The sequence below is a fragment of the Capricornis sumatraensis genome, chromosome 2 (genome assembly GCF_032405125.1).
Source record: "Capricornis sumatraensis isolate serow.1 chromosome 2, serow.2, whole genome shotgun sequence".
Lineage (NCBI taxonomy): Eukaryota > Metazoa > Chordata > Mammalia > Artiodactyla > Bovidae > Capricornis > Capricornis sumatraensis.
The window spans coordinates 79,107,784-79,135,343 of record NC_091070.1 but is presented as its reverse complement, the minus strand read 5'-3'; the positions used below and the strand labels follow the sequence as shown (position 1 = coordinate 79,135,343).

General features: G+C 52.7%; 3 protein-coding genes across 5 annotated transcripts; 2 read left to right on the top strand and 1 right to left on the bottom strand.

The window, feature by feature from the left end:
- The first annotated feature begins 890 nt into the window (after positions 1-890).
- On the top strand, positions 891-8,940 carry CDH24 (cadherin 24). Of its 2 annotated transcripts, XM_068965304.1 has the most exons (12): positions 891-1,091; positions 1,274-1,568; positions 1,746-1,865; positions 1,939-2,106; positions 2,288-2,475; positions 2,792-3,045; positions 4,046-4,270; positions 5,180-5,187; positions 6,811-6,932; positions 7,013-7,124; positions 7,709-7,957; positions 8,441-8,940. In XM_068965304.1, exons 1-12 carry the CDS (start codon positions 891-893, stop codon positions 8,938-8,940), a joined length of 2,442 nt encoding a protein of 813 aa, XP_068821405.1. The 2 variants fall into 2 exon arrangements, with proteins under 2 accessions (XP_068821405.1, XP_068821407.1); XM_068965306.1 differs by lacking the exon at positions 5,180-5,187 and having other exon boundaries at positions 4,046-4,182.
- A 4,734-nt stretch (positions 8,941-13,674) lies between these two features.
- On the bottom strand, positions 13,675-14,544 carry PSMB11 (proteasome subunit beta 11). Its single transcript, XM_068991789.1, has one exon. The coding sequence runs from the start codon at positions 14,542-14,544 to the stop codon at positions 13,675-13,677; it is 870 nt and encodes a 289-aa protein (XP_068847890.1).
- A 5,278-nt stretch (positions 14,545-19,822) lies between these two features.
- PSMB5 (proteasome 20S subunit beta 5) lies at positions 19,823-25,108 on the top strand. 2 transcript variants are annotated; one of them, XM_068964707.1, is made up of 3 exons: positions 19,823-20,101; positions 20,833-21,139; positions 24,300-24,346. In XM_068964707.1, the coding sequence occupies exons 1-3, from the start codon at positions 19,904-19,906 to the stop codon at positions 24,344-24,346; spliced, it is 552 nt and encodes a 183-aa protein (XP_068820808.1). In that variant the 5' UTR covers positions 19,823-19,903. The 2 variants fall into 2 exon arrangements, with proteins under 2 accessions (XP_068820808.1, XP_068820807.1); XM_068964706.1 differs by lacking the exon at positions 24,300-24,346 and adding an exon at positions 24,614-25,108 and having other exon boundaries at positions 19,854-20,101.
- Positions 25,109-27,560: the final 2,452 nt, after the last annotated feature.

The window sequence follows — 27,560 nt, the reverse complement described above, 5'->3', positions numbered from 1 at the left end:
GGCCGCCCTTCCACCCATTCTGGAGCCTGGTACCCAGGGCTCCTCTCTGCCTTTCAGACACCCAGACTACCTCCTTTGATCGCTTTCCTCCTGTTTCTTGCTGCCATTCTTTCTGTCTCTGCGGACAGTCCCTGAGTCTTGTTCTCACCCTGCATATCACTGTGACTCTAGCCTCTGGGTCTGCCTCCCCAGTCTCCTGGCTTCTACCGCTCCCCTTTTCTCAGCTCCCCCCTCTCACTCTGTCTGTGAGCCCAGTCCCCCTTCAAGGACTTCAGCTAGCAGTGTGCCAGGGAGCAGATTCTGGAGAGGAGGGGTTCCTGTGGAGGACAGACTTTCACAGGTTCTCAACCCTGTCTGAGGCAGCCCTCCTTATCATTTCAGCCTGACCCTCGGCACCCTGAGACCACACCTCCATGAATCCCAGTTCCTGGATTTTTAAGCCCTTTCCGTGGTAGCCCCCATCTCCTCCGGCACCTAGCTGCACACTCACCCTGGGAGTTCAGGGGCCAGATTTGCGGTTCTAAGCCCTCCCAGCATCCCTCTCCTATTTTCTTCCCAAGCTTCCCTATTCAGAGTTGACTGGCCAAAGATTTATCAGCTTGGAGGGCTGGAGGTGAATACAGGCAGAGAGCCTGGCTGGAGGGAAAGATCAGACTGCTCTCGTTTTCATTCTGGGTTCTGGGCAGTGGGGTGTCTGGTTCCTTGGAGGTCTGATATTTGGAGCGTCTAACTTTGGGAGGAGATGGTAAGGGTTTCCTCGACCCTGAACAACTGCCTGTCCTACAGGTGTGGATCCATGGGGTAGCCCCAACGCCTCTGCCCCTCTGCCCCAGCCAGCTCATGCCTCAGCACCCAGGAGCAGTGAACAGAGCCTTGGCTGGAGCCCAAACATGTGGGGCCTGGTGAGGCTCCTGCTGGCTTGGCTGGGTGGCTGGGGCTGCATGGGGCGCCTGGCAGCCCCAGCCCGGGCTTGGGCAGGGTCCCGGGGGGCCCCAGAACCATCACTGCTTCGGACCCGAAGGAGCTGGGTGTGGAACCAATTCTTTGTCATTGAGGAGTACGCTGGACCAGAGCCTGTCCTAATTGGCAAGGTAAGGTTCAGCCCCTCCCGCATCTCCCCTGACTCTCAAGGCTCTCCTCTGCAACTTCATCACTTCTGCAATGACCTTGGTCCCTGAGGATTCCCAACACTGTCCCCAGTCCTAGACGTAGACTCTTTAACTTTCTGTCACTATTCTTGGAACCTGCTGCTGTCTTTCCCTGACCCCTGCAGCTGCACTCAGATGTGGACAGGGGCGAGGGCCGCACCAAGTACCTGCTGAGCGGAGAGGGCGCAGGCACCGTATTTGTGATTGATGAGGCCACAGGCAATATCCACGTCACCAAGAGCCTGGACCGGGAGGAGAAGGCACAGTACGTGCTACTGGCCCAAGCCGTGGACCGAGCCTCCAACCGACCCCTGGAGCCCCCATCGGAGTTCATTATCAAGGTGCAAGACATCAACGACAACCCACCCATCTTTCCCCTCGGGCCCTACCATGCCACAGTGCCCGAGATGTCCAATGTGGGTGAGTACCCTAGGTCTGGACATCCTGGAGTGCCCTCACCTCCCCTTTCCCCACTGCTTTCTGCCCCAGAACCCATCTCCTTCAGTTCAGCCCTGCTCGTGTCTGGGTCCCACTCATCTGCTCTTCTTCCCCACTTGGCTCTGTCCTGGCTGAGTGGGGTGCCGGAAACCCCTGCAGGGACATCAGTGATCCAAGTGACTGCTCACGACGCCGATGACCCCAGCTATGGGAACAGCGCCAAGCTGGTGTACACTGTGTTGGATGGACTGCCTTTCTTCTCTGTGGACCCCCAGACTGGTGAGGCTAGAGCTCGGGAGCTGGGTGAGGCAGCTGTGGGATCAGGCAACCCTGACCCATCATCTCTCCCTAGGAGTGGTGCGGACTGCCATCCCCAACATGGACCGGGAGACACAGGAGGAGTTCTTAGTGGTGATTCAAGCCAAGGACATGGGCGGCCACATGGGGGGGCTGTCGGGCAGCACCACGGTGACGGTCACCCTCAGCGATGTCAACGACAACCCCCCCAAGTTCCCTCAGAGTAAGGGGCCAGTGCCGCCGCCTGAGCCATCCTTGGACCACCCTACCCCACCCCACCCCTGTCGCCCCTGGAGAAGCCTCCCCCAACCCATTCCCCCAGCCAGGCCTGGGAGAAGGAAGTGCTGGGGGAGGGAGGAGGGCTGGGGGCCTCTCTAAGAACATCTCCCTCCATCCACCCCAAGGCCTGTACCAGTTCTCTGTGGTGGAGACCGCTGGGCCAGGCACCCTGGTGGGCCGGTTACGGGCCCAGGACCCAGACCTGGGGGACAACGCCCTCATGGCTTACAGCATCCTTGACGGGGAGGGATCGGAGGCCTTCAGCATCAGCACAGACTCCCAGGGTCGAGATGGGCTCCTCACTGTCCGCAAGGTGAGTGCTTCAGACCCACTCACACGCACCTCCTGCCCCACAGGACAGGCTCCTCACCAGGCTAGAGCAGACTTGGGATCTCTGTGTTGGAGCTCAGAGATTGTGGTCCTCTCCTCATCCTTCAGATAAGAGTCTGGGGCTCAGAATGGGGGAGTGACTGGCTCAGGACTTTGCACAGGGCAAGTCTGTGATTGAACTAGGGGCAGACCTGGAGTTCTGACCAAGGAATCTGCCCCCCACCACCCTGACCACCGAGGCCACTACCCCTCTGGTGCCCACCTCACCTGCCTCAGTAACTCCATCTCCCTCACCATAGCCCCTAGACTTTGAGACCCGTCGCGCCTACTCTTTCCGCGTGGAGGCTACCAATACGCTCATTGACCCAGCCTATCTGCGGCGAGGACCCTTTAAGGATGTGGCCTCAGTGCGTGTGGCTGTGCAGGACGCTCCAGAGCCACCTGCCTTCACCCAGGCTGCCTACCACCTGGCAGTGCCTGAGAACAAGGCTCCTGGGACCCTGGTGGGCCAAGTGTCAGCCACGGACCTGGACTCCCCAGCCAGCCCCATCAGGTGAGCTGGCGGGGGGCAGGGCGGGGCCTCAGGGAAAAGGCCCAGCCGCAGGCTATTCCCACCCAAGGACTCCCCCCCACCTTTCCTGCCCATCACACTCCCCTCCTGGCAGAAGTCTTCCCCACTGCAGGCCTGGGGGCCAGGGGAGGGCTGGAGGACCTGCTAACCAGACTCTCCACCCATCCCTGTGTGGATGGCAGCGGCGCCTCCCAGTGGCCGTGAGAGCAGATATGGCATTTCATCTGATGAGTGCGCCAGACCAGCTGGTGGCTGTGGCCGTGGCTATTGACCCCTCCCGCAGCGCCTCACATTTTACTCACTTGATAACATTTCATTTTCACAACAGCCTGTGAGAGGAGGATTGAAGATAAGGGTAGCAGGCTTCTCGGCTGCAGCTGCTTTAGAGGCTCAGCCCTGAGAGGTTGCGTTAACGTGCCCCAGGTCACACTTTCAGTAAGCAGCAACGCGGGAATTCCAATCTGGACTTGTCACCCTCAAGAAGACCCGCTCTTTCCACCTGCCCAGCCTGCTGCCCAGCATCCCTGTCACAGCACTGAGGGAGGGGCCAGTGTCATTCTCCTTTGATAGTTAAGGGAACGGGTTAAAAGATTTGCCCAAGGTCACACAGCTAGTCTGAGACAGAGCAGAGCTAGAACTCAGGTCCTTGGTCCTCAGAACAGAGCCCAGGAGTCAGAAAAACAGGCAGTGTTTGCCCCATGTCACCTCTGTCTCTCTTTCCACACCCCCATGAAACTCAGCACCCCATGTCATAGGATAGGTGTTTAATATTGGTGACTGCCCAGAGATATTTGTCTTTTGAGGGGACCCTAGTGTGAATTATGGCTCCAGGTGCACAGGGCAGGCGCTGCCTGGTCAGCTCATGTAGGCCCTTTGCCCAGATGAGCCAGGAGGCCCAGCAAGGTGAACAGGTGGGAGGGAGGGGTGGCCGCCAGCTCGGCCCTGCCCCAGCTCAGCCCCGCACCTGGCTCCATCTCCCCAGATACTCCATCCTCCCACACTCGGACCTGGAGCGCTGCTTCTCCATCGAGCCTGAAGACGGCACCATCCGCACAGCAGTGCCCCTGGACCGAGAGGCTCGTGTCTGGCACAACCTCACAGTGCTGGCCACAGAGCTTGGTGAGGAGTCCTGGGCCTCCAGGACGGCCGGGAGGTGGCAGCAGCCTCCTGGCAGAGGGGCCGGCCCTGGGGATGGGGTGAGGGGGGTGTTAGTGCCACACACCCCCCACCCAGGGTATAATGACTAGGTGCCCAGCCTGGACCCTTACCACCAGGCAGGCTTCCTGATCTCCTGAGCTGGACTGGGCACGGTGGGTTGGCTTAAGCATTTCCCCTCACCTTTAATTTGCTCCCATACCTGACTTTCCCCAAGTCAAAATAAATCTAACCTCAAATAGCTCTCAGTCCCTAAGAAGCCCGGCATGCACCCTGGGAGACCCTGCCTTGCCCAGTCTCTGCTTCAGGCTGAAGTGGGGACAGGGAGGAGCTGACCGGGGAGTGCCAGCAGCCTCTCCCTGGGAAGCTCTGTGGGGAGCCCCCACGGAAGGGGAGAGGGGCCAGCTCCCTGCACCGCCCGTGTCGGTCACCAGTCATCAGCAGCATGGTTCAGCCGCCTCTGGGCAGCCATGGCCCGCGGGGGCAGGGAGGCCTCCCCTCCTTCTGTGAACCTGTCCTTGCTGTGCCTGCTCATGCTTCAGCATCTCCCACGTTTGCTGTCCACATCCTGTCTATGGGAGTTGTCCCTGTGTGCATACATACTTACACCACGTCAATGAAGAGCTAAAGCGCTATGTGTGTGTGTAAATGTGGGCACGCACTTCCCTGTGTGTGAAAAATACATATACATACCTATATATATGCTTGTGAGTATATGTCTATAGTTGCATATATATGTGTTATGTAATTGAGTGTATAGAGTTATATTATTTGTGCATATATGTAATTGGATATGTATAGTGAAACTTGGTAGCTCAGCTAGTAAAGAGTCTGCCTGCAATGCAGGAGACCCCGGTTCCATTCCTGCATTGGGAAGATCCCCTGGAGGAGGGCATGGCAACCCACTCCAGTATTCTTGCCTGGAGAAAACCCCTGGACAGAGGAGCATGATGAGCTACAGTCCACAGGGTCACCAAGAGTCAGACGCAACTGAGCGACTAAGCATAGACACAAGCAGCCGTCTGTGTACATTGTCTTGTGTATGTGAGTGTTTGTGGACAGGCAGTAATAATTCACTACTTCCTGTGTATCGGACACGGTACTAAGTACCGAATGTAGATGCATTCACTTCATCATCACCACAACTTTATGAGGGATGCATGATTTTTTTCCCCCCATTTTAAAAGGAGGAAACTCAGACAAAGAGAAGTTAAGTAACTTCCTGAGATCACGCAGACATTAAGTGGTGGGGCCTCAGTCAGGTTGCAGTCTCACCTGTTATCTCCTCCACCATATGTGTTGAACTATATGTGGATAGGTTTATGTTTATGACCATGCAGCTGTGTGACAGTGCATGCATGTCTGCCCATGTGAACATCCCTGTGTGTGCTTTGGCCGTCTGTTTGCACAGCCCTGTGTGTGTGTGTGTGTGTGTGTGTGTGTGTGTATTTCCCTCACTGTCTTCTTGCTGCTGCTGCTGCTAAGTCGCTTCAGTGGTGTCTGACTCTGTGTGACCCCATAGACGGCAGCCCCACTGTCTTCTTACCTCCTGCCAAATCCTGCTCCCCATGCCCACAAATCCCAATACTGACTAGCAGGCCCTGAGCCCTTACTGCAGTGAAAGATGGACTCTGTCCCATCTCCCAGACCCTTTAGCCAGGCAGTCCACTCCTCTGCCTAGGCTGTGACCTCAGCCCCTTCCCAAGAGCCAACCAGCTCTCCCTCAACCTGGGGGAAAGACTAAAGGAACTTTAGCCTAGGGGAGAGGTTTAGCCTAGGGGAGAGGTTTAGCCTAGGGGAGAGGTTTAGCCTAGGGGAGAGGTTTAGCCTAGGGGAGATGGCCGCTGGGGAGGGCAGGGATGCATACTTTGCATTTTCTCTTGGATGCCATTGGCAGTGAGGAGCAAGGCAGGGAAATGCGGGGTCACCCAATGATGAGGGGGCCTGTCTGTGGCTGTGGTACCCAGGCTGGCCTGGCTCTGCGCCTGAGAATCAGGTAGCTCCTCCCTCCCCAAGGTCAATCCTAAGTGATACTCATTGCTACGCCACAGCCTCCCAGACCTCTGATGGGCCGTGTGTGTGTGCACACGAGTGTGTATGTCTGTCCCACTGTTTTCGTGCATGAAAATGCGTTCTCTGCATCCTGGGGGTGGTGATGCTGCATGCACGGTACATGTGGAACGTTCCCTTTGTGTGCGTTGTATTCGCTTTAAACACTGAGTACATGGACTGTATGGTATGAACGTATCGCATCTTTCGTGGCTGTTGTCTGCTTTGCATCATCTGTCTACCTTTCCTTGACGGTGCAAGTGCCCTGCATGTGGGTGATTGTTTATATATGTCCTGAGTGCTACGCTCCTGTTGAATGTATATGGGGTGTGTATTCCACATATTCTTGGGTACCACATGGATGTTATATGCACTTGTTCCATTCACCTCACCACACTGATGCTACCTGCATATCTCACGCATATCTCATGTGTCCCACATGCATGCCATGTTCTGGATGTGACATTCACACACCATATGTACCGTGTGTAACTGTGATGTATGTGCTTGCGTGGGGTGCACGTGTTCGTGTTCTGGCTTCAGACAGCTCTGCACAGGCCTCCCGGGTGCAAGTGGCCATCCAGACCCTGGATGAGAATGACAACGCTCCCCAGCTGGCTGAGCCCTATGACACCTTTGTGTGCGATTCTGCAGTCCCCGGCCAGGTAAGCCACTGAGGCAGGCGGGTTGGGACCTCGAGACCTCCTGCTGCCCACTCCATATAGGTTTCTCTTTTTCCCCTCAGCTGATTCAGGTCATCCGAGCCCTGGACAGAGATGAAGTCGGCAACAATAGCCATGTCTCCTTTCATGGCCCTCTGGGCCCGGATGCCAACTTCACTGTCCGGGACAACCGAGGTGGGTAGCCTCCTACAGCTGTGCCCTTACCTGCTTCCCTCCCTTCCTCCACCATCCCTAACTCTACCCACCTACCTGGGGCTCCACCCTACAGAATCTACATGCAGTTTGGGGAGTTCCCTGATGGCCTGTGGAGCAGGGGGGCGGGGTGTGTGTGTATGTGTTCAGTTGTATCCGACTCTGTGACCCCATGGACTGTAGCCCACCAGGCTCCTCTGTCCATGGGATTCTCCAGGCAAGAATACTGGAGTGGGTTGCCATTTCCCACTCCAGGGGCTCTTCCTGACTCAGGGAGCAAACCCACATCTCTTGTGTCTCCTGCACTGGCAGGCAGGTTCTTTACCATTGATGCCAAAGGATTCTGGGATTCAGGGCTTTCACTGCAGGGGCCTGGGTTCAGTCCCTGGCTGGGGAACTGAGATCCTGCCAGCCACGCAGTGTGGCCAAAATAAATAAATAAAAAAGGTGGCTGTGGTTTTGCTCTTTGCAAAGCTTCCCCACAAGACAGCTCTGTCTCCATGGGCTGCACCGACCTTAGTGGGAAGGTATCCCAGGAGGTGCCCAAAGACCTGTCTCTCCTACAGATGGCTCCGCCAGCCTGCTGCTGCCCTCTCGCCCCGCTCCACCCCGCCAGGCCCCCTACTTGGTTCCCATAGAACTGTGGGACTGGGGGCAGCCAGTACTGAGCAGTACAGCCACAGTAACTGTCAGTGTGTGCCGCTGCCGGCCTGATGGCTCCGTGGCGTCCTGCAGGCCCGAGGCTCAGCTCTCACCTGCTGGGCTCAGCACGGGGGCTCTGCTTGCCATTGTCACCTGCGTGGGCACGCTGCTGGGTGAGTCAAGCCATAGATGGGGTCATAGATGTGAGGTCCAGGCCTGCAGGGGGTGTGGAGAGAAGCAGGACCTTGGACATAGGGAAGTCCACCCTAGGTCGTGAAGGAACCCTCATGTCTGGGTTTTCCCACTGCCTGATACACCCAAAACACTCTGGCCTCATATCCCTGACCTGCCAAGCTAAAGACAGTCATGAGCCATAAAAACTATTTACTGAGCCCCAACTCTGGGCCCTATGTGGTGCTGGGCACATCACTTGGTATTTCATCCTTTCAACAACCTTAAGGGGTAAATACGTTTCCCCTCTTTTCCACACAAGCAATCCAAGGGCCAAAGAGGTTCAGAGAAGTTAAGCAACTCTCCGCGGTCACACAGCAAGTAAAGGGTTGAAGTCAGGATTCAAAAGCGTTTTGCCAAAGGTCAAAGCTAGGGCTTGCCACCCCTGGGCCGTTCCAAATGGAAGTTGTGCGCCTCTCCCCCAGCCCTGGTGGTGCTCTTCGCGGCTCTGCGGCGCCAGAAGCAAGAAGCCCTGATGGTGCTCGAGGAGGAGGACGTGCGCGAGAACATCATCACCTACGACGACGAGGGCGGCGGTGAGGAGGACACGGAGGCCTTCGACATCAGCGCCCTGCAGAACCCTGACGGGGCGGCCCCGCCGGCGCCTTGCCCACCCGCGCGCCGCGACGTGCTGCCCTGGGCGCGGGCACCGCGCCAGCCCCGGCCCCCCGGCCCCGCCGACGTGGCGCAGCTGCTGGCGCTGCGGCTGCGCGAGGCGGACGAGGACCCCAGCGTGCCGCCCTACGACTCCGTGCAGGTGTACGGCTACGAGGGCCGCGGCTCTTCCTGCGGCTCCCTCAGCTCCCTGGGCTCCGGCAGCGAGATCGGCGGCGCCCCGGGCCCGGCTGAGCCGCTGGACGACTGGGGCCCGCTCTTTCGCACCCTAGCCGAGCTCTACGGGGCCAAGGAGCCCCCAGCCCCCTGAGACGGGCCTGGCACTGCCCCCGCTTCCCCCACCGAAGCGGGGTGGCAGCGTAGGCCCTCTGAGTGAGCCCCCCGGGTCCAGGCAGGCGGCAGCAGCCCAGGGGCCCCCAGGCCTCCCCAGTCCCCGTGTCCCTCCTCCCCACCTCCCCGAGGCAACTGCCTCCTTACGTCCCTCCTCCCCAGTCGTCTGTTCGTCTCTCTCCAGGGATCCGTCTGTCTCCGACACGCTCCCTGTCTGGGTCTGGGTTGTGCGGCTCCGACTCTGAACCTCCCGCCTCTCTCACTGTGATTCCACTCTCTCGTGGCTCTGTTTGGTCTGCTCCATTCTGCCTCTGTCACCCAGGGCCCTATGTGTCTCCCTTGTGCACACACGCTCTCTGTGTGTCTCCTGCCCACATCTGCCCACATTCTCTGTGGGTCCCTGTGATGGGCTTTTTGGTTTTTTCTGTTGTCCATCCCAAAAGCAAGAGAAACGTCCAGCCACTGCTGCCCACCCTCCTGCAGGGGATGTTCTGCCCCAGGTCAGTGTCCCTAGACCTCTAGGAGCACCAGGCGGGCCCAAAGCCCTCCCCCACTCACCGCCTCTCAACTCTGGCTCTCCTGTCTTTACAGACCCGCCCGCATGGTTCCATCCATCACTCATGGCCTCATCCTGGCTCCACTGGCCTCCAGCAGAGAGAGGGAGCCAGCCCACCTCCCAGGGCGAGAGCTCCAGCCCCCCACTGTGGCCGCCTCCCTGGAGCTCTGCCCAGCTGTCAACCGGCCTTGGGCATCCTGGCTCTGGGCATCGTCTTGTATGCTTCCCAGCCCCTGGGGGAGGGGAAGGAAAGAGGGAGGCTGCTGGGGAAGGGGAAAGAGGGCGGAAGGGGAGGGGCCTCCATCTCTAATTTCATAATAAACAAACACTTTATTTTGTAAAGCTGGAGCCCTGCTTTCCTTTCCACACTCAGGTGTCTCTCAGAGCATGTCACTGTGCTGAAGGGTTGGAAGAGAGGCCTAAGCCCACCCCCTCGGCTCATTCTCCTTTCTCCTTTGGGGGACAGTCTGCTTCAAGTCCCTTTCACAGAGGAGAGTTTGGGTTGATTCCACTCTGGGACTAAGGAGATAATGACTCGTTCCCCTGCTCCCACCACCTCTGGGTTCTCTGTTGGTCTCAAAGTGTCCAAGGAAATTAAGACATGGGGCTTGGCCAGAGGGGAGAGCAGGAGGGAGACTGTGGAGAGAAGGAGGAGCTATAACGAGACAAAGGAGAGAGGAAGAGGGGTTCTAGACTAGGACAGTGGGCGGGGGACAGCAGAGGGGAGCAAGCCCGTGCCTGCTGGGGCCTGTGGTCCCAGCTGGAACAGGCTGGGTCGGGGTAAGGTGGTACAGTCACAGAGGACCTGCTGCCTCCACCCTTCATTCTTCCCCGTCTGTGGTCTTGTTCTTCATGGGCACAGAGGAGGGGAGAGAGGGGCCCCAGGAAGGCGGGCTGTTTTAGGGGTTGAACCAAAGTCAGCTGGAACGGGAGCCCAGCGGGCGGCCAGCGTCTCTCACTGTGGGCTCCTTGAGTAGAGAAGGGGTCCACCCAGGAACAAACAGGAGACCTGGCCCAGGTCTCATAAGTCCAGCAAGAGCTCCTGGGGAGTGGATAGGTCAGGACAGGTCCTTGTGACCTTCCCTTCCAAGTGCGAGGTGCGGGTAGTCAGGGGAGGCTGCTCCAATGGGAAGATGCCTTCTTGGACCTTACGTGCTGTGTGGTTAATGCCACCAGGGAGGACAGGCCTGCTCTGACAGGCCGCCCTCCATCCTGTCAGATCCTTTGTACACGCGGCTCTGCTTGAAGAGGCCTTTGGCTTCAGCCAGAAAACAAACAATGACGAGAAGGATGGAGGGAGGGATCAAATAGGTTAGTACAGGCCTCCATTTCTTGGACAGTTTCTGAGAACAGATTCGTTCAGTGAAACAGTTATAGTATCTTCTCCCAGGAAGCCGTGATGTCGATGGGTTCCTCCAAACCAGGCCTATGGTGCAAGCATGGCATGGTCATTGACTCTGCTGAAGGCTGGAAACTGGGTCCTGCCTGCCTGAAGGCCTGTATGAGAGCAGTCTGTCTGCCCCAGAGGGAGACACTTAGGAGGGCAGCACCGCAAGCAGGGTGTCAGGACAGGTCTCCCGGTTCAGGGCTAGATTGACCCCCATGGTCTCCCCTGACGTCTGAATCAAACCTTTAGGAATAAGGGGAGAAGAGGAGGGAGTGAGGCATGGGCTGCCCCTGGCTAGTGAGCGGTGCATTGAAGTGGGGTGCGGGCCTTCGCCCGCTCTGCCAGCCCTCCCTAACACTCTCCTGAGGTCCTTCCCAACTCATTCAGCTGCCAGGAAAACAGTGTAGGGAAACAGACTTTTCAGCTAGACCCTTAGGTTTATCTCTGGTCTTAAATATCTCACCATTGGAAAGAGAATTTGTCAAAGGAAGTGAAGAGGGCAGGACCAGGGAAGGAAAAGAGAAGAGAGAACGGAGAGCTGATGGGAGGAGATACAAGAAGAGAGCCCTCCCTATCTGGGTTCAGTCCTCCTTCCCTGATTAATGGGAAGGTGAGGGGGTCAGAGTGTGGGGAGGGGGGCGGTGGGGAGCTGCATGTGGTTCCTAGCTAGCCTGGGGGTTGGTTCAGGTGACAACGGCAGGCTAGCCTGCCCTCCATTCCTGCCTTTTCTCACTCCCTGGTTGGGTGGGTGGGGGTGTTTGCAGGGGGCCGGGGAGGGCAGTGAGGCTGCAGAAGTAGTGAACCCCTGGGGTGAGCCCTGCCCCACCTCCTCTCTACTCTGGACTTTTTCTCCCCCCAAAAATAGTAAGCCCTTTCTCCCTGATAATTGGCCGTTCTCCTTACTCAGACAGGGCTCTTTCTCTTGTAGCCCGTTTCCTGTCTCTGCACATGGGAACCACCACTTATCCAGGATCACTCACTCACAGTGTCACAGACCCACACTCATCTCCACACGTGGAGGTGCATGCACCTTCTTCTATCTGAGTCAATCAAACACTTGAACCCTGAGCAAAAACTGCCCTTCCTCCTGTGTTCCTCCAGGAGAAAACTAGCCTAAGGATCCTTGACCTACAGTTATCATTCCCAGAGTCCTGCACCTCCTCACCTGAGGCTGAGGGGAGGGTGAAGGATGAAAGATTGCAGAGAGGCCACCAGCCAGATTCCCAGACCCCCGCTCAAAGGCTTGCTCTCCCGTACTGGGCACCTTTCTGCAGCAACCCCCCTCATTTCCTTCCTCCCCCTACTGCTCTCCTTCCTGGGGCTCCCCCAGCTTCCCTCCCTTCTCCCCCATCATCCCCTGAAAGCCAGAGTGTACTAGGGCTCCTCTGTCTGGCCCAGCTCCTGCCTGGTGGAATTCTTAGCCTTAAGTGCAGGGTCCAGGCTCAGGACTGGGCCAGAGGCTGGGAGGAGGGGGTCCAAGAGGGAGAAGAGATGCTGTTCATCTTGGGGCTGGAAGCAGTGGGAGTAAGACAAAGAAAGAAGGTTCAGGAACCTTCCTTCGGGTCCCATCTCCTAGGTTGACCATGCCTTCCCCTCCACTTGGCCTGGGGAAGGGGGCAGGGTGGCATCCCTCCTGGAGTTGTCAGCCTGCATCACCAAGTCAGGGCTCACAGGGGAGCAGCAAGCAGACAGGAGGGGAGGGAGAGGACGCGCTAACCCAGCAGTTCCCCTTGGCACAGCCATCTCCCTCTTTTCTTCATGCCCAGAGGGAGCTACCGGAAGGAGAGGCTGGGGAGAAGGCAGAGGGACGGCAGAAGTCTGGCAGCAGCCACGACAGGCTCAGAAGCCAGAGCGCACTGGTTGGGGTTGCGGGGTGCCGATGACTCAGGCCTTGCCAAGAAAGGACAGAGAGGGCTCAACAGGGGATGCTTCAGCTCTCCAGACCCTTGGGCTCCTCCAGGTTCCTTCTTCCCTGGCCAGCAGGAAGGGGCCCGGCCCAGCTGCTCTCTCCCCCACATCACTCCCCGGGCGCAGGAAGAGCCCCTGGGAGAGAAGCTGTGCGGAAGAAGCACAGCCCTGGAGTGGATGGCCTGGATCCCAGGCTCATCTCTGCACTGACCGTGTCACCTCGGGCAAGTCACACATCTCTGAACCTGTTTCCTCTTCTGTCAAGTGAGGATCACATTAACCTTAAACAGTTAATCATGAAAACTGCGGTCAGTAAAGGAGTCATCATCAGAATCAGGAGGGTTGAGTGGGGGGTGGCGGCAGAGGAGGAAAGCAGTAGAGGGAGCCCATCACTTACCCCCAGATGCTCATGCTGCTCCGGCCCCGCCCCTTCCAGCCTGGGGCCCGGGGGCTACTATCCCCCCTCATTCCCCTCCCACCGTCCCCCCCATCCAGGTGAGAAAGTGCAAAGACTCTGAAGCTGAGCTGAGAACTAAAGTGAGAAGAAGAAGAGAGACGGGATAGGATGGAAGAAAGCAGAAAGGAAGATGGCAAGAAGAGAGGGTCTAGCTCAGCACAGCGTCTGGCGTGCAGCCGGTGCTCAGTATTTGCTGAAAGATGGACTCGGTGCTGAGAAGGAGGCTAGATCGATCTATTGGGTGCCAACAGGAACAAGTCGGACAGAGAGGTCAATAGCTCTGGGAAGAAAAAGGGATAGAAACTTGGAACAAATGAAGCCAGCAACCCAGGAGAGCAGGACCCCGATGCTTCCCCTGTGGCCCCATCTCTCACCCTGGGCTGGGCCCCCCAGATCCTGCTGCTGCTCACAGCCTCTCTGTGGGCACCTTCAAGTCCCCAGGTGCCAGCCCCACAGACGGTTCTCTGCCTTCGCCAGCTCTGTCGGGGGTGGCCTCCTCCTCCCGTTCCTTCTCTGGTTCTGGAAGCTTCTGCAGTTCCGAGTACAGCACCCAGGCATCATGGCAGGACACATACTCCCATCCACTCTCCCGCACGTGGAAGAGGTCCACAGAACCCCCAGAGTAGGCATCGCGGCGGGTGGCATGGGCCACGGCGCAGCGGGCCAGGGCGTAGGCTTCCTGGGTGCTCATGTCGTAGCGGTAGCCACGATCTAGCACACCATAGGCGTAGGGAGACCCAGAGCCCACCGAAAAGATATCCCCCTGCAGGAAGGTGCCATCGCTGTAGACATAGAAGAGGGCAGGGCCAGAGCGGTCCCAGCCACACAGGGCCGTGGCCACACACAGATCCAGCCCCCGGTAGCGTGACATCATGACTGATAAAAGTTTGGCAGCACCGGCCACACTGGGCAGCTGACCCTCCCTCAGTGCCCGCAGGCGCAGCTCCCGCTGCAGCACCCGGTACCACGTGACGCAGTCAGCCGAGGTGCCAGAGGTGGTGCCCAGGAGATGCTGGTGCACAGGGATGACCTTGCGTGAGGCTGGACACGCCACGTAGTTGCCACAGGAGGACCGGGTGTCAGCCGCAGCGATGACTCCATGACGGAAGCGGAAGGCCAGAGTGGTGGTACCATGGGCCAGCCTGGGGCCGTGCGTCTGCAGGAAGGCTTGAGGGTCCCAGCCTCGGGGCACAGCCCAGCTGCCAGCCTGAGGCAGGTGAGGGGAGGTTTCCTGGGTGTCAGGGGCCTGCCACTTGCACACATCTTGCAGAGCCATCCCTGGGGTCCGGCGAAGGTTGGAAGGAGCAAGGCAGGGATCTGTGAGCTGGGTTGGGTAGAGGAAGAGAAATGGTAAGGAGAAGCTGGGCTGCAGCCTGAACCATACAGGAAGGTGTGTGATCTGTGGCTTCTCCCAAAACCCAAACCAGGCTTTGGGACTGGCTGACGGAGCAGCGCCCTCCCCCTTGGAGGACTGCTGAGGGGGGAACAGGATGAGGCCAGTGGAGTCTTCAGTGCTGGGGAGACGCTGCCCATGACACACCTGAGCGTCACCGGAGGAGTCACCTGTCTGTCATCCTCCAAGCACCTGGAGTTGGGTGGGGGCTGGGTAACTGCAAAGGAAAGGGGGCACCAGTGAAAGGAGCAGAGCTGGGTTCCTCTTGTTTTTCCTGTGGGGGGCACTGGGCACAGAGATAAATGAAGCCCTGTCCCTGCCCTGAAAGGACCCCCAGCCTAGGGAAAGGTGCAGACTAGTCAGTATAATGGCATAGTCAGACTGGGTTCCCTGGGATGCCAGGCTTACACTGCTATGGCCTCACTTCGATTCCTGGTCACAGAGCTGAGATCCCACAGGTCACAGGACACGGCCCCAAACCAAAACAAAACAGAATAGACTGCCATGGACCCCCTGGGGCAGGAGTCCGGATGCTGGGTTCACTCTTCAGGGGCATGGGGTCAGGGAGCCATGGCACTGAGCTTACTGGTTCTCCTCACGAGCAACGTGGGGAAAACGGAATGGACTGGCACAAAGACAGCAGAAAGGAGATCGAGGGAGCCTTGTACGGGGCGCCCAGATACCTTCAGAATGACAGAGCTCCGTGGGGCCAGAAGGGGGACTAAAACCTGGAGGTCTTTTTCTTCTCTGTTTTGGGCGTGAGCATGAACTTCCATCTGCAGACAGTCGTGGCACACCGGACAGCTCTCTGGCAGTACAGCTTCTCTGACTGGTGCTGAAGTTCTGAGCAGGCAGCTGAAAGCATCTGTTGTTCCCCTTTCTGCCCCACAGTTCACAACGGCAAGAGATTGGTTTGCAGTTTCAAGGCAAGAGAAACAACTGACTTTGACACCATCAGACTGAGTCTAAGTCTCAGACCAACGAAGGTGGACACTGGCAGCTGGCCCTTCAGAAAGAGAAACTAGATTGGGGCGGAGTGACAAGCTACATCTACTTCCGGAACCATATGGAGTATACTTTTCTAAATATTACAGCTCCCCCTCTAACCTCATCCTCCAAGCTGACATGATTTCCTAAGGTATCACTCAAATCCCATGTCTCCTCTACTAAGAAAGGGCTGTAAGATCAAATCCACCCCAGGTTGGCATTTAAGGCCCCCTGTGGCCCAGTCCTAATCCATCCACCACAACCTCTTTTCATGTTATTCCCAGCACATCTCCCACCTCCCCCTCATCTTTTTGAATTTTATCCTCCCAAGTCTGGCTTACATATCACCCATTCTGAAAACCCTACCCAGGTACGGGCCGAGAGAATAGAGGCTCTGAATTTGAGAAGCAATGGGACCTAAGTGGTATTTAAGGAAATGAATCCAGACCTCCTTGACAAAGCCTTCCTTGACCCCCAAACTCACCCCAATCCATACTGACCACGTTTCTCACCTGTGAACTGTAGCACTTATCATTGTTTTCTTCTTCAACACCTGCTTTACTGAGATATAATTAATCTATTTTTGTTTGCACTGGGTCTCCTTTGCTGCACATGGGCTTTCTCTAGTTGTGGCCAGTGGTGGCTCCTCTTTGTTGCAGAGCATGGGCTCTAGGGCACACACACTTCAGTAGCTGTGCCATGTGGGCTCAGTGGTTGCAGCTCTTGGGCTCCAGAGTGTGGCACTCAGTAGCTGCCCACGGCATATGGGATCCTCCTGGACCAGGACTCAAACCTTCGTCTCCTGCTTTGGCAGGCAGACAACCACTGGACCATCAGGGAAACCCTATTGAGATATAATTGACATATAACATTATTTAGGTTTAGTGTGTACAATATGATGATTTGATACTTCTGTGTATGTGTCTGTGTATGTATGTATCACAAAACATTTACTGCAATATGGAGAGTTAACAAATCCTTCACCTCACATAATTATCATTTTCGTTGTTATGGTAAGCACATTTAAGGTCTACTCTCAGCAACTTTCAAGTATACAAAAGAATATAGTTAATGAGAGTTACTGTGCTGTGCATTTGATTTCCAGAACTTATTCCTCTTATAACTGGAAGTTCGTACACTTTTGACTGACATCTTCCCATTTTCATCAACTCTGAGCCTCTGACAACCACCAATCTACTGTTTCTAAGAGTTTGGCTTTGTTCAGTTCAGTTTAGTCGCTCAGTCGTATCCGACTCTTTGTGGCCCCATGAATCGCAGCACGCCAGGCCTCCCTGTCCATCACCAACTTCCGGAGTTCACTCAGACTCAAGTCCATTGAGTCCGTGATGCCATCCATCCATCTCATCCTCAGTCGTCCCCTTCTCCTCCTGCCCCCAATCCCTCCCAGCATCAGAGTCTTTTCCAGTGAGTCAACTCTTCACATGAGGTGGCCAAAGTACTGGAGTTTCAGCTTTAGCATCATCCCTTCCAAAGAACACCCAGGGCTGATCTCCTTCAGAATGGACTGGTTGGATCTCCTTGCAGTCCAAGGGACTCTCAAGAGTCTTCTCCAACACCACAGTTAAAAAGCATCAATTCTTCGGTGCTCAGCTTTCTTCACAGTCCAACTCTCTCATCCATACATGACTGCTGGAAAAACCATAGCCTTGACTAGACAGACCTTAGTTGGCAAAGTAATGTCTCTGCTTTTGAATATGCTATCTAGGTTGGCCATAACTTTTGGCTTTGTTAGATCCTATATATAAGTAAGCTCATACATTATTTGTCTTTCTCTGCCTGACTTCTTTCACTTAGCATAATGCCTTCAAGTTTCATCCATCTCATCACAAATGGCAGGATCTCATTCTTTTTTATGGCTGAATAATACTCTACCGCATATATAACACTTTATGCATTCATACATTGATGATGGATATTGTTTTCATATACTGGTAACTGTGAATAATGTGAACGTTGGATTGCAGCTATCTCTATGAGATAGTGATTTCATTTCCTTTGGATACGTACCCAGACATGAGATTACTCGATCATATGCTAGGTCTATTTTTAATTATTTTTTTTTTTGTGGGGGGAACTCCATACTATTCTCCATGGTATGTATCAGTTTATATTTCCACCCATTGCAGCACTGATCATTTGTACCTCTCTTCTTTGAGGTCTCCCTGAATGGTACCTTGGAGCAGAGAACTAATATAAGGTAAAACTGGAACAGATTTTGGAAGGCTTTGAATGTCATACTGAGGAGCTGAACCTTACAGACCATTATTAAGCAGGTAAATGATAAGACCAAGATGATGTTTTAAGAAAATCAACCTGGTACTGTGTAGAATTAATTGGAAACATAGTTTGGGCCCAGAAAAATTAGGAGAATATTTCAGTAATTCAGGATTGAGAAGATAAGAAGCCAAAGGCAATATCAATTGCAATGAAGAATGTGAGCAGCACTGTGAAGGGAGAATGAACAGGACTTGGCATATATTGGATGTGGAGGAAAGGAACAGGAGCTGTCAAATATGAGCCAGGGCTTCAAGCCTCTGTGACTAGAACAATACTGTCATCCTTTCACGTGTTCATTTGAAAAACATGTATTAAGCATATAGCGGGCACAGAGAAATACCTGTCTTTACAGATTTTTTTTTTTCCCCTTGCCACACAGCTTGGCTTGTGGGACCTTAGCTCTCTGACCAGGGATCAAACCCAGGGCCCTGGCAGTGAAAGCACCAAGACCTAACCACTGGGCCGCCAGGGAATTCCAGAGAAATACCTGTCTTTAAACACTCACAGTCCAGTGGGAGATAAATGTATATTTATAACCAGGTTAAAATATAAAAGTGCCTTAAGAAAAGTACAGACACCATCAGCAGCAGAGGAAAAGAACCACTGAGAGAAGTCAGAAGGAGGATTAGTTGCATTGCAGGAGTGACTACAAAATATTATGTGCTCAATAAACAGAGGCACTCTGCACTTTCCACACCATCCAAGTGAGACCCACATAAAGATCTTCTGCTTCATTACATTCTTTATTCTGATGGTTGGGTTTGGAAAGAGTTGCCAAATTTCAGCATTAAAAATACAGCACATGCAGAGTCTGCTGGGAAGAGGAGGGGCTGAGTTGGGCATCAGAGGAGTGAGGGATTTAGATATTGATGGATGTTGCTGCTGGAATCCAACAAGGAAGACTAGACACTGACTTCATAGAAACGTAAAGCAGAAGGCAACATTTCATACATTTGCCCACTTCTTTGCTTGTTATAGTTCCCAAAAGGGTTGAAAAATGAAGGTGGGTGGAGAGAGGGAGAGACAATGAAATACAGCACGTTCTTGAATAAGGGCTTGTCTTAGCAAGATTAAGTCAGGAAACCTCTTGGTACATCTTTATGGAGCCTCAACTCTCCTCCAGGCTCTGAAATGGTAAATTACTATTGACTCAGTTATTCAGGAGCTGAATTGCGAATCCAGTCTGTGAATTAACTGGGCCCTTTGCTTTTCCTTCTTTATTCTTCCATCTGCCTTTTGGGCAATTCATTACTTATTAGAATTTCCACCAGGGGGTGGGAGTAAAGACAATACTGAATCTTAAAAATTGGTTGCTGTTAGAGAACCTGGCTATTGTGGCGGTTGATGCTATCAAAACACAAGAGGTATAGCACTCATGTTTGTTGCGCTTTCTAGCTCAAACTACCGTGGTTTTAGAAACTTCATAGGAAAATAGCCTCAGAGTAGATCATTATTTTACCCAGTATTACAGAGTGCCCTTAAACAAAATAGCAACTTCAGTCTCATTAACAGACTGCTGAAAAGGTATAGATGTTAATTGTTGCTTGGACACCGGGCGGGGCGGGGCCGATTTACTGCTACCGGTTTAGAACAGATTTTCATCCAGTCACGCCCGTCTCAAAGATGGCCGGCCCCACTTCCCTCCCTTAACCTGACGTTTGCGTTTGCTTCTTATGAATTTGAGGTTAATCTAATCCTGCGTTGGTTACGTGGCCAAAGTCAAGATGTCAGCCACACCCCTTTATAATTTAAGGGGAGTGAAGCCATTTATTTTTTTCCTCCTTGGTGAAAATAATTACTCGCGTCTGGCTCCGGTGTTTGGAGGCGTGGTTGCCAGGACTTGAAATGGCTCCTCCCTGGGATAGATTTAATAGGGAGTGAAGCTGCGACGGCGAGGCGTTGCCCGGTCGCTCTTTGCTAGGCGTTCTGGCAAGCAGTTCCCTTGCCCTTACTAGACATGGCGCTGGCCAGCGTGTTGGAGAGGCCGCTACCGGTGAACCGGCGCGGGTTTTTTGGACTCGGGGGTCGTGCGGATCTGCTGGACCTGGGTCCAGGCAGTCCCAGCGATGGGCTGAGCCTGGCCGCGCCCAGCTGGGGTGTCCCAGAGGAGCCGAGAATTGAAATGCTTCATGGAACCACCACCCTGGCCTTCAAGGTGCAGACACAGCCGCCGCGCCGGGCTGAATCCTGCCCGCCTGCGCCCTTCCACGCTTCCCAGCGGGTCCAGAACCCGCCGTAGCCGCGGCCGCGAAGCCCAGGCGGAGACCCGGGCCTCTCGCCCCGACCCCGGCAGTTTCGCTGTCTCATTGTCCCGAGAGGCCTCGGTTCTTATTCTGGCGGGAGCGGGGTGGCGGGGGGGCTGAGGAATAGTGAGGGTAAGTGGGAGAAGGATTTCGAGGCTGTTTGGATTGATTCCCAGGCGACCCCAGGCTGCTCCTGTCCGGGAAAGAGGCGGCCGCAACGACAGTGAACTCTGGCAGAAGGAAGGCTGTTGTGATCACCAAAGATTTTGGAAACAGTGGCCCGGATAGGTCAGGGTAACTGAAACGTTATGGCTTGAGGAGGAAAGTTGGTGGGAGGAAGCACTCTAATAGGAGCCAGACAATTAAGATTCCTGGCCTAGCTTTGTAATAACTGGCTCTGTGATCTTGGGTAAGTCATTCGATCTCATTGAGCCTGTTTCCTCAGCCAGCAAGTGAAAGTAATCTCACCTGAAGCTATTGATGAGAAGCTCCAGTGACATATAAGTGGGAAAATACGTTGTGAAGTATAAAACAGCAGCGACAGAGATGTTCTGGGGTTGTATCGATGCACAAAGAAATGTCAGGGTGATGTTTCTGTGGTCTGATGTGGCCCCTGGCTTGTGTTTTCTCTAATCCCTAACAGTTTCGCCACGGAGTCATTGTTGCAGCAGATTCTCGGGCCACAGCCGGTGCCTACATCGCCTCCCAGACAGTAAAGAAGGTGATAGAGATCAACCCCTACCTGCTGGGCACCATGGCTGGGGGTGCAGCGGATTGCAGCTTCTGGGAGCGGCTATTGGCTCGGCAATGTCGAATCTATGAGCTTCGAAACAAGGAGCGCATCTCCGTAGCAGCTGCCTCCAAGCTGCTTGCCAACATGGTGTATCAGTATAAAGGCATGGGGCTGTCCATGGGCACCATGATCTGTGGCTGGGATAAGAGAGGCCCTGGTAAGTTAAGCTGCAACCATGTGATTCTTGGGCTGCCATTACAGAGAGGTTGCATGAACAGATGAATGAAAGAGCATATGTCAGTGCTAAGGGTGTGTTGATTAGTTCTCAGTCCTTCCTTCTCTTTGTTCAAGGAAGAGATGTAGTGTAGGACAGGGCACAGAGGTAGATTAGCTGTGTCATTGATTATCCATGTGACTTAGGGGAGGTTGTTTATTTTCTCAGCCTGTTTCATCATCATATATAGGTTCCATGAGGCAATACATGTCAAATATGCAGTGTCTGGCACATAAACTGTTTTTCCTTCTAGTCTCTCCTGTAAAATGATAAGACGTGCAAAGAGTTGTATTTAAGAATTGGGTAATAGACATAAAAACTCTGATCAGTGCAATTTGATAGAAGTAATGTGAGCTAGATATAAAGAAAATAAATTAAAAAATTAAATGTGAGCTACACATGTAACATGTAATTTTACTTTTTTCTAGTAGATATATTTTTAAAATGAAAAGAAATGGGTGAAATTAATTTTAACAATTGTTTTAATCCATAATAACTAAAATATTTAGGGGCGTGTCATCCTTATTTCAAGGGCTCAACAGCCACATATGGCTGGTGGCTACCATATTGGACAACAAAACCAAGTAACTACTCAAAAGTTAGTCATTTCTCTTCCTTTTTTTCCTGTAGAGAGTCTTTGGCCAAGAAGGGGCCCTTTAGGCCCATCTCTTTTCCTTGCTTGATATAATCACCTCGGTCCCGTTGTCTCTGAAAAGAATTCCTTAACCTACTTTTCTTCCTAGTATATAAAATCCTTGCCAGGAAATTCAGACTTGTATCTGATAGCAGTTCCTCTTCAGCCAATTTTGAATGTCTCTTTAGTCAAGCTGGTATACAGCTAGTCACATTCTGTGTAATTTTCCCCTTTGGTGCTTGAAAATAGGTAATCTTTCCTCCTGTTGTTTTTGCTTCATTCATTTACCTGCTTGCTTTTTTTTTCTAACCTTGTGGCTTGTGCGATCTTAGTTTCCTGACCAGGGATTGAACCTGTGCCCTCTGCAGTGAAAGTGTGGAGGCCTAACCATTGGGCTGCCAGGGAATTCCCTCATTTACCTTTCTAAATGCCTAAGTTTTTCTCTATTGATCAACTGTAGAATACCCACCACTTTTTCATTTGCTTTGGAGAATATTAGTTCACCCCTCAATAGAGGATGGATGAGGAGAGACTTAAAAGTGCCTGTGAGAGAGGAGCTCAGTTTGTTACTTTGGAAATTGAGACATTTCTCTTTGAAACGTGTGAAAGAACAGTTCCATACCTCTTGTGCGGTCTAGGGAGACATTTTGGAAATGTTGTTTTGAACCGTTTGCTATTGGATTGGTCCCAGGTGATGGAAAACAGTGTAAAAGAGTACAAAAGCTGGCCAGCAAGGAAAACCCAGGAAGCCAGAGCTTAACCTAAATTGTCCTGTCTCAGAGACGCCTTCCTGACAAGTTGTCCCATTCAGGATGAGTCAGCCGCTGGCCTCAAGCAGACTCAGAAAGGATCCCAGATTACTTCATGCGAGGCTGAATGAGATGAATACCACTTTAAAGAGAACCAGTAAAATGCTGAAAGAATTTAAGGAGGTGGGAAGAATTGCTTCTGATGGGAGAAGCTGGGGAGGGCTTCTTAGGTAGGTCTCATTTTCCTGGATGTGAAGAAATGAACAAAAGAGAGGGAAGAAGCATGAGGTCTTGTGGGGAGTAACTGGAAGTCTAGTGTAATTGGAGCTGAAGATGTGTGAAGCAGAGTAGTGAGCCAGAGATCCAGAAAGGGAAATTGGAACTAGATGGTGCACCGGCTTGGCAAGGTAGTGGCAGTGGGCCTGCGGAGGGGCTCCATGTTACAACCATCGGAACCTGGAAGCTGATAAGGGCCGTACTTTTCAACCTGGCTTGTATCGTGATCACATGAAGAACTTAAGAATCTAGCTCCGTGTTTGTCCCCCACCCAGACCAATTTAAAAAGAATACCTGGGTTAAGTCCTTGGCATCTTTTAAAAAATACCTGGAGTTCCCTGGGGGTCCAGTGGTTAGGAGTTGGCACTTTCACTGCCAGGGGCCCAGGTTCAGTCCCTGGTTGGAGAACTAAGGTCCTGGGAGCTGCATGCCCTGGCTGGAAAAAAAAAAAAAAAGACTTCCTTAGACAATGCTGATGCATAGTTATTGTTGAGACCCACTGAAATAGGAAAAATATTAGTGATGCATTGACAGAATTTGAGAGTACAGAAGGAAGTGGATTGGTGGGGCAGAAGAGGGATGAGTTCGGTCCGTAAGGGAGAACTGCTGGAAGTATTTGAGGACAGGAAATTTAAATATGAATTTGGTGACAAAGGCATCCAGCTGGAGAGGTCCAGGGGGCAGATCAAAGTGATAAAAATTTTATCAAGTCTGTGTCTAACTTTTTGTTACACCAGAGGTTGGCTAACTTTTTCATAAAGGATCAAATGTAAGTAAATATTCTAGGTTTGCAGGCTCTGTAATCTTTGTCTCAACTACATAGGTTGGTTTTAGCATAAAAGCAGTCCTAGACACTATATACACAAATGGTTGTGGGTGTGTTCCAAAAAAAACTATAAAAAAATAGGCAGTTGGGGGAATTCCCTCATGGTCCAGTGGTTAGGATTGTGCACTTTCACTGCCAAGAGGGCCTGGGTTTGGGGAGCTAAGATCTCACAAGCTGCACGATGTGGCCAGAAAAAAGAAAATAAATTTTTTTTAATTAAAAAAAAAAAAGGCGGTTGGCCTGGCCAACTGTTTAGTCTAGACCAGCACTGTCCAATAGAAATATAATGTGAGCCATACATGTAATCTTAAATGTTGTAGCCATGTTTTTTAAATTGAAAAGGAAAAATAATTTTAATAATATATTTCATTTAACCTGGTATATCCAAAAGACTATCACTCCAGCATGTGGTAGGTCCTAGCTTCATTTCAAGTGTTGAATCACATGTGGCTAGTGGCTACCATGTTGGACAGTGTAGGTTCTTTACAATATGACTTAGAATTCTAGGCTTTATTCTCTTACTGTGTGATAGAAGAGATAGCATACTTGTCCAGATAATATTCCCAGATAGTCTGAACTCTGGAGGGTTAGGATTGTCTCAAACATTATCTCCCACAGTGCCTGAAGTTCTGTGCAGGAAACCGAAGTCATTTGAATTATACTAGTTTTTTGGTTGTACAGAGAAGACAGGCAAGGCAGTAACTGTGATGTGAGGTGAGGTGGAGTGGAATGTGTAGAATCCTGAAGTCTTCACATTTAATTTCATTTCTTCACTTTTTTTTTTTTAGTAATTTTATAGAAGTGCTGTTTTCTTGAATTTCTGTTGGTCTCCCTGGGTCTCAAGAGGAAAGGAGAACTGTTGCCTTTAAAGATGAATTAGATGTCCGAAGAGGTGCTCATTGTCTTCTTACTAACCTCATCTCTCTTTCCAGGCCTCTACTACGTGGACAGTGAAGGAAACCGGATCTCGGGGGCCACCTTCTCTGTAGGCTCTGGCTCTGTATATGCTTATGGGGTCATGGATCGGGGTTACTCCTATGACCTGGAGGTGGAGGAGGCCTATGATCTGGCCCGTCGAGCCATCTACCAAGCCACCTACAGAGATGCCTACTCAGGAGGTTCCGTCAGCCTCTACCATGTCAGGGAGGATGGCTGGATCCGGGTCTCCAGTGACAATGTCGCCGACCTACATGACAAGTATAGTGAATCTACCCACTGAAGGAGGACGGATGTGGCTGCTTGCATTTCTTGGGGTGACTGTTGTTGGTAATATGGGTACAGTTCCCCATCCTCTAGCGGAGGGGTCCCCAATTGTATCAATCACATTTTTTTTTTTAATCTCTGGTTCATTGACCTCCATGTGTTACCAGCTGTTAATGAGCTACTGCAGAGGTAATTATTGGTTTTACTTTGTTGAATGTTAACATGACACTACTCGACCTCAGCCTGTGTTGCGTCTTTTCTCCACACTGTCCCTCCTCCAAGCACTTTACAGTCAGATGGGCTGGGACAGTGGGAGGGAAGGGACTGTAATTACAGGAAACAGCGGTGTGAAGACATTGTCTAGTGAATACATTAACATCCCCACTCATGAAGCTAATAACAAAGGAGAAGGAGAGAGAGGCAGGGAGGAGGGAGAGACTTCTTGATTCCGTTTGCAAAGAGATGAAAAGTTGATGAGGTGGAAAGATGCACAGGGCTGTACCAGGCAGAGCTGCCGAGAAAAAAGCTCTCCCCCTGTGCTGGGGGAGGGGAGGCTGATGCCACATGCAGAGCAGAGAGGTGAGGAGGGTAAGCCAGTTGGGAAAGGAAGGCTTTGACCCTGGGAAAAGAGAGGACAGAGAGCTGTATGTGAAAGCATAGTGACCACCAGCCTGGTGGTGCCTGTCCTTCTGGCCCTGCGGTGTGTGTTTGTGGGAGACAGGGAAGTGATCGTGGACCTCTAGCCTCCTGGGCAGGAAACAGCACAAAATCGTTCCTGGAGCCTGTGGGTGCGGAAGAGTCCCTGCTGAGAGCAGAGAGATGGCTGATTTGTCACCCCTAGCACTGAGGGGCTTCCCAGGCTGTGGTGGCAGCAGATGGCAAGGCCTTCTGTTAAGGAGAAGACAGGAGAGATGTAGGAGGTTGATGGGAGAAACCGTTAAGAGAATGAGGAGGGTGTCAACGCTGCTTTATATGAGTCGGCCAAAAGCAAGAAAGTGGTTGGTGAGGGTGACAGTGGAGCGTCCTCTTTTGAGGCCAGGGGGCTGGGAGGGGTCACTCAGAGATAAGCGAGCTATAAAGCCTGTTCTTCCCTACTGCAGCCACCTTCCCTTCTTGCACCTTCCCTCCTGCTCAGCCTCATGCGGTCTCTGAAGTCTCCATATTGATTGATGAGGGCTGTCTGCCAGGAACTGATCGAGGCTTGTTAATTGCATTTGTCAAATGCAGGGAAATTGGGAATTAGTGAGACCAGAGAAGGGAGTTTGGAAAACAAATGGCTCTCGTGCCTGAGGAGATTCATTTTGCTGAAAAGTGCCTCCGGAGACCCTGGAGCCAGGAGCTGCCAGTGTGGAGCAGGACCTGCTCTACAGCCAGAGCAGGCCAGAGCCACGCCACAGCTCCCTCTGCCTCAGTCCAGAGAGGCCCAGACACAGCTGTCTTCCTCTCACTTAGGACAGCGCTTTGCAGGCCTTTTACAAAATTAGAACTCTTTTTAAAATGAACTTAGGAGAAAATCCCAGCCCCTGAATGAAATCAAGTCAGATTGAAGTAGAGTTGAAGGGTCCAGTGCCTCAACCATTGAGCTTTCCCCTCCAGCCACTTCTCACACCCTGCTCTCCCCATGCACACATACTCCCTGGTACTTCTCGGTACCCTAGTGAAAGTGAAAGTCGCTCAGTCGTGTCTGAGTCTGCAGCTCCATGGATTGTCCATGGAATTCTCCAGGCCAGAATACTGGAGTGGGTAGCCTTTCCCTTCTCCAGGGGATCTTCCCAACCTAGGGATCGAACCCAGGTCTCCCGCATTTCGGGCAGATTCTTCACCAGCTGAGCCACAAGGGAAGCCCCCTGGTAACCTAAGGAGCATAATTTGAAAATAACTGCCCTGGGAAGTAACCTGGAAGGTGAAAAGAGTTGAAGATTGGAAATCCACCCTGACCTCAGAGAGCAATAAGACTCCCTGGGCTCTTAGCCTATGAAAGAAAATTGAGTCTGGAGAGAAGAGAGTCTTGAAGTAGGGCTGCCCTTGTCCTGTTGCTATCCCACACCTGCCTTGCAGTGGTCTCTGTTCAATTTAATACATATTCTGCACTGGCAGAGTCCTTCTGTTGAGGCAAGAAACATATCCTAGAGTCCTGTATTCTAGCATATCCTTGTTTCTCTGCCTTCCTGGATTTTGGATAAAAGACTGGCTTAATGGAAGAGATAATTTGTGGTAGGTTTTCTGGAAAGAGCAGAGGTAGAGGAAAGCTGCAAGTCTCTAGACCCAGTGACACCCATTCTATGATGGCCGTTTCTTGCTGCTATGACTGGTAGGGAGCTGGCTTTGCAGTAGTCTGAGTCTCTGCTTGCATGGGGATGATGGATGCTGCACAGCATCGGAGAGATGCTGTTGAGTGGAGTGTACCAGTTCAGGGACTCCCATCAGATTCATTTCCCAGTGCAGTCCTCTTGACAGAGGATGATGGAAAAGAAATTGCCTTAAATAGGGGGAAGATTAATTTTTCTCGGCAGTTCCCAGGCGTCCAAGGGCCAGGGCTTTTTAAGTGATGTCTGACAATTTCTCCTCCTTCCACAGATAGCTCAGTAACACCAAAATCTGACTCCTCAGGGTAGGTGATGGGACTAATCTGATTAAATAGGGAGCAAAACACTCTTAGAGGCCCCACGCTTTCTC

Bases quoted from the DNA above. Each gene is read 5' to 3' on its own strand.
- CDH24 (XM_068965304.1), top strand. From the start codon at position 891: ATGTGGGGCCTGGTGAGGCTCCTGCTGGCTTGGCTGGGTGGCTGGGGC. The intron at 2,107-2,287 runs GTAAGGGGCCAG...ATCCACCCCAAG, and splicing joins CCCCCCCAAGTTCCCTCAGA to GCCTGTACCAGTTCTCTGTG. The intron at 7,958-8,440 runs GTGAGTCAAGCC...CCTCTCCCCCAG, and splicing joins CTGCGTGGGCACGCTGCTGG to CCCTGGTGGTGCTCTTCGCG.
- PSMB11 (XM_068991789.1), bottom strand. From the start codon at position 14,544: ATGGCTCTGCAAGATGTGTGCAAGTGGCAGGCCCCTGACACCCAGGAA.
- PSMB5 (XM_068964706.1), top strand. From the start codon at position 19,904: ATGGCGCTGGCCAGCGTGTTGGAGAGGCCGCTACCGGTGAACCGGCGC. The intron at 20,102-20,832 runs GTGCAGACACAG...AATCCCTAACAG, and splicing joins CCACCACCCTGGCCTTCAAG to TTTCGCCACGGAGTCATTGT. The intron at 21,140-24,613 runs GTAAGTTAAGCT...CTCTCTTTCCAG, and splicing joins CTGGGATAAGAGAGGCCCTG to GCCTCTACTACGTGGACAGT.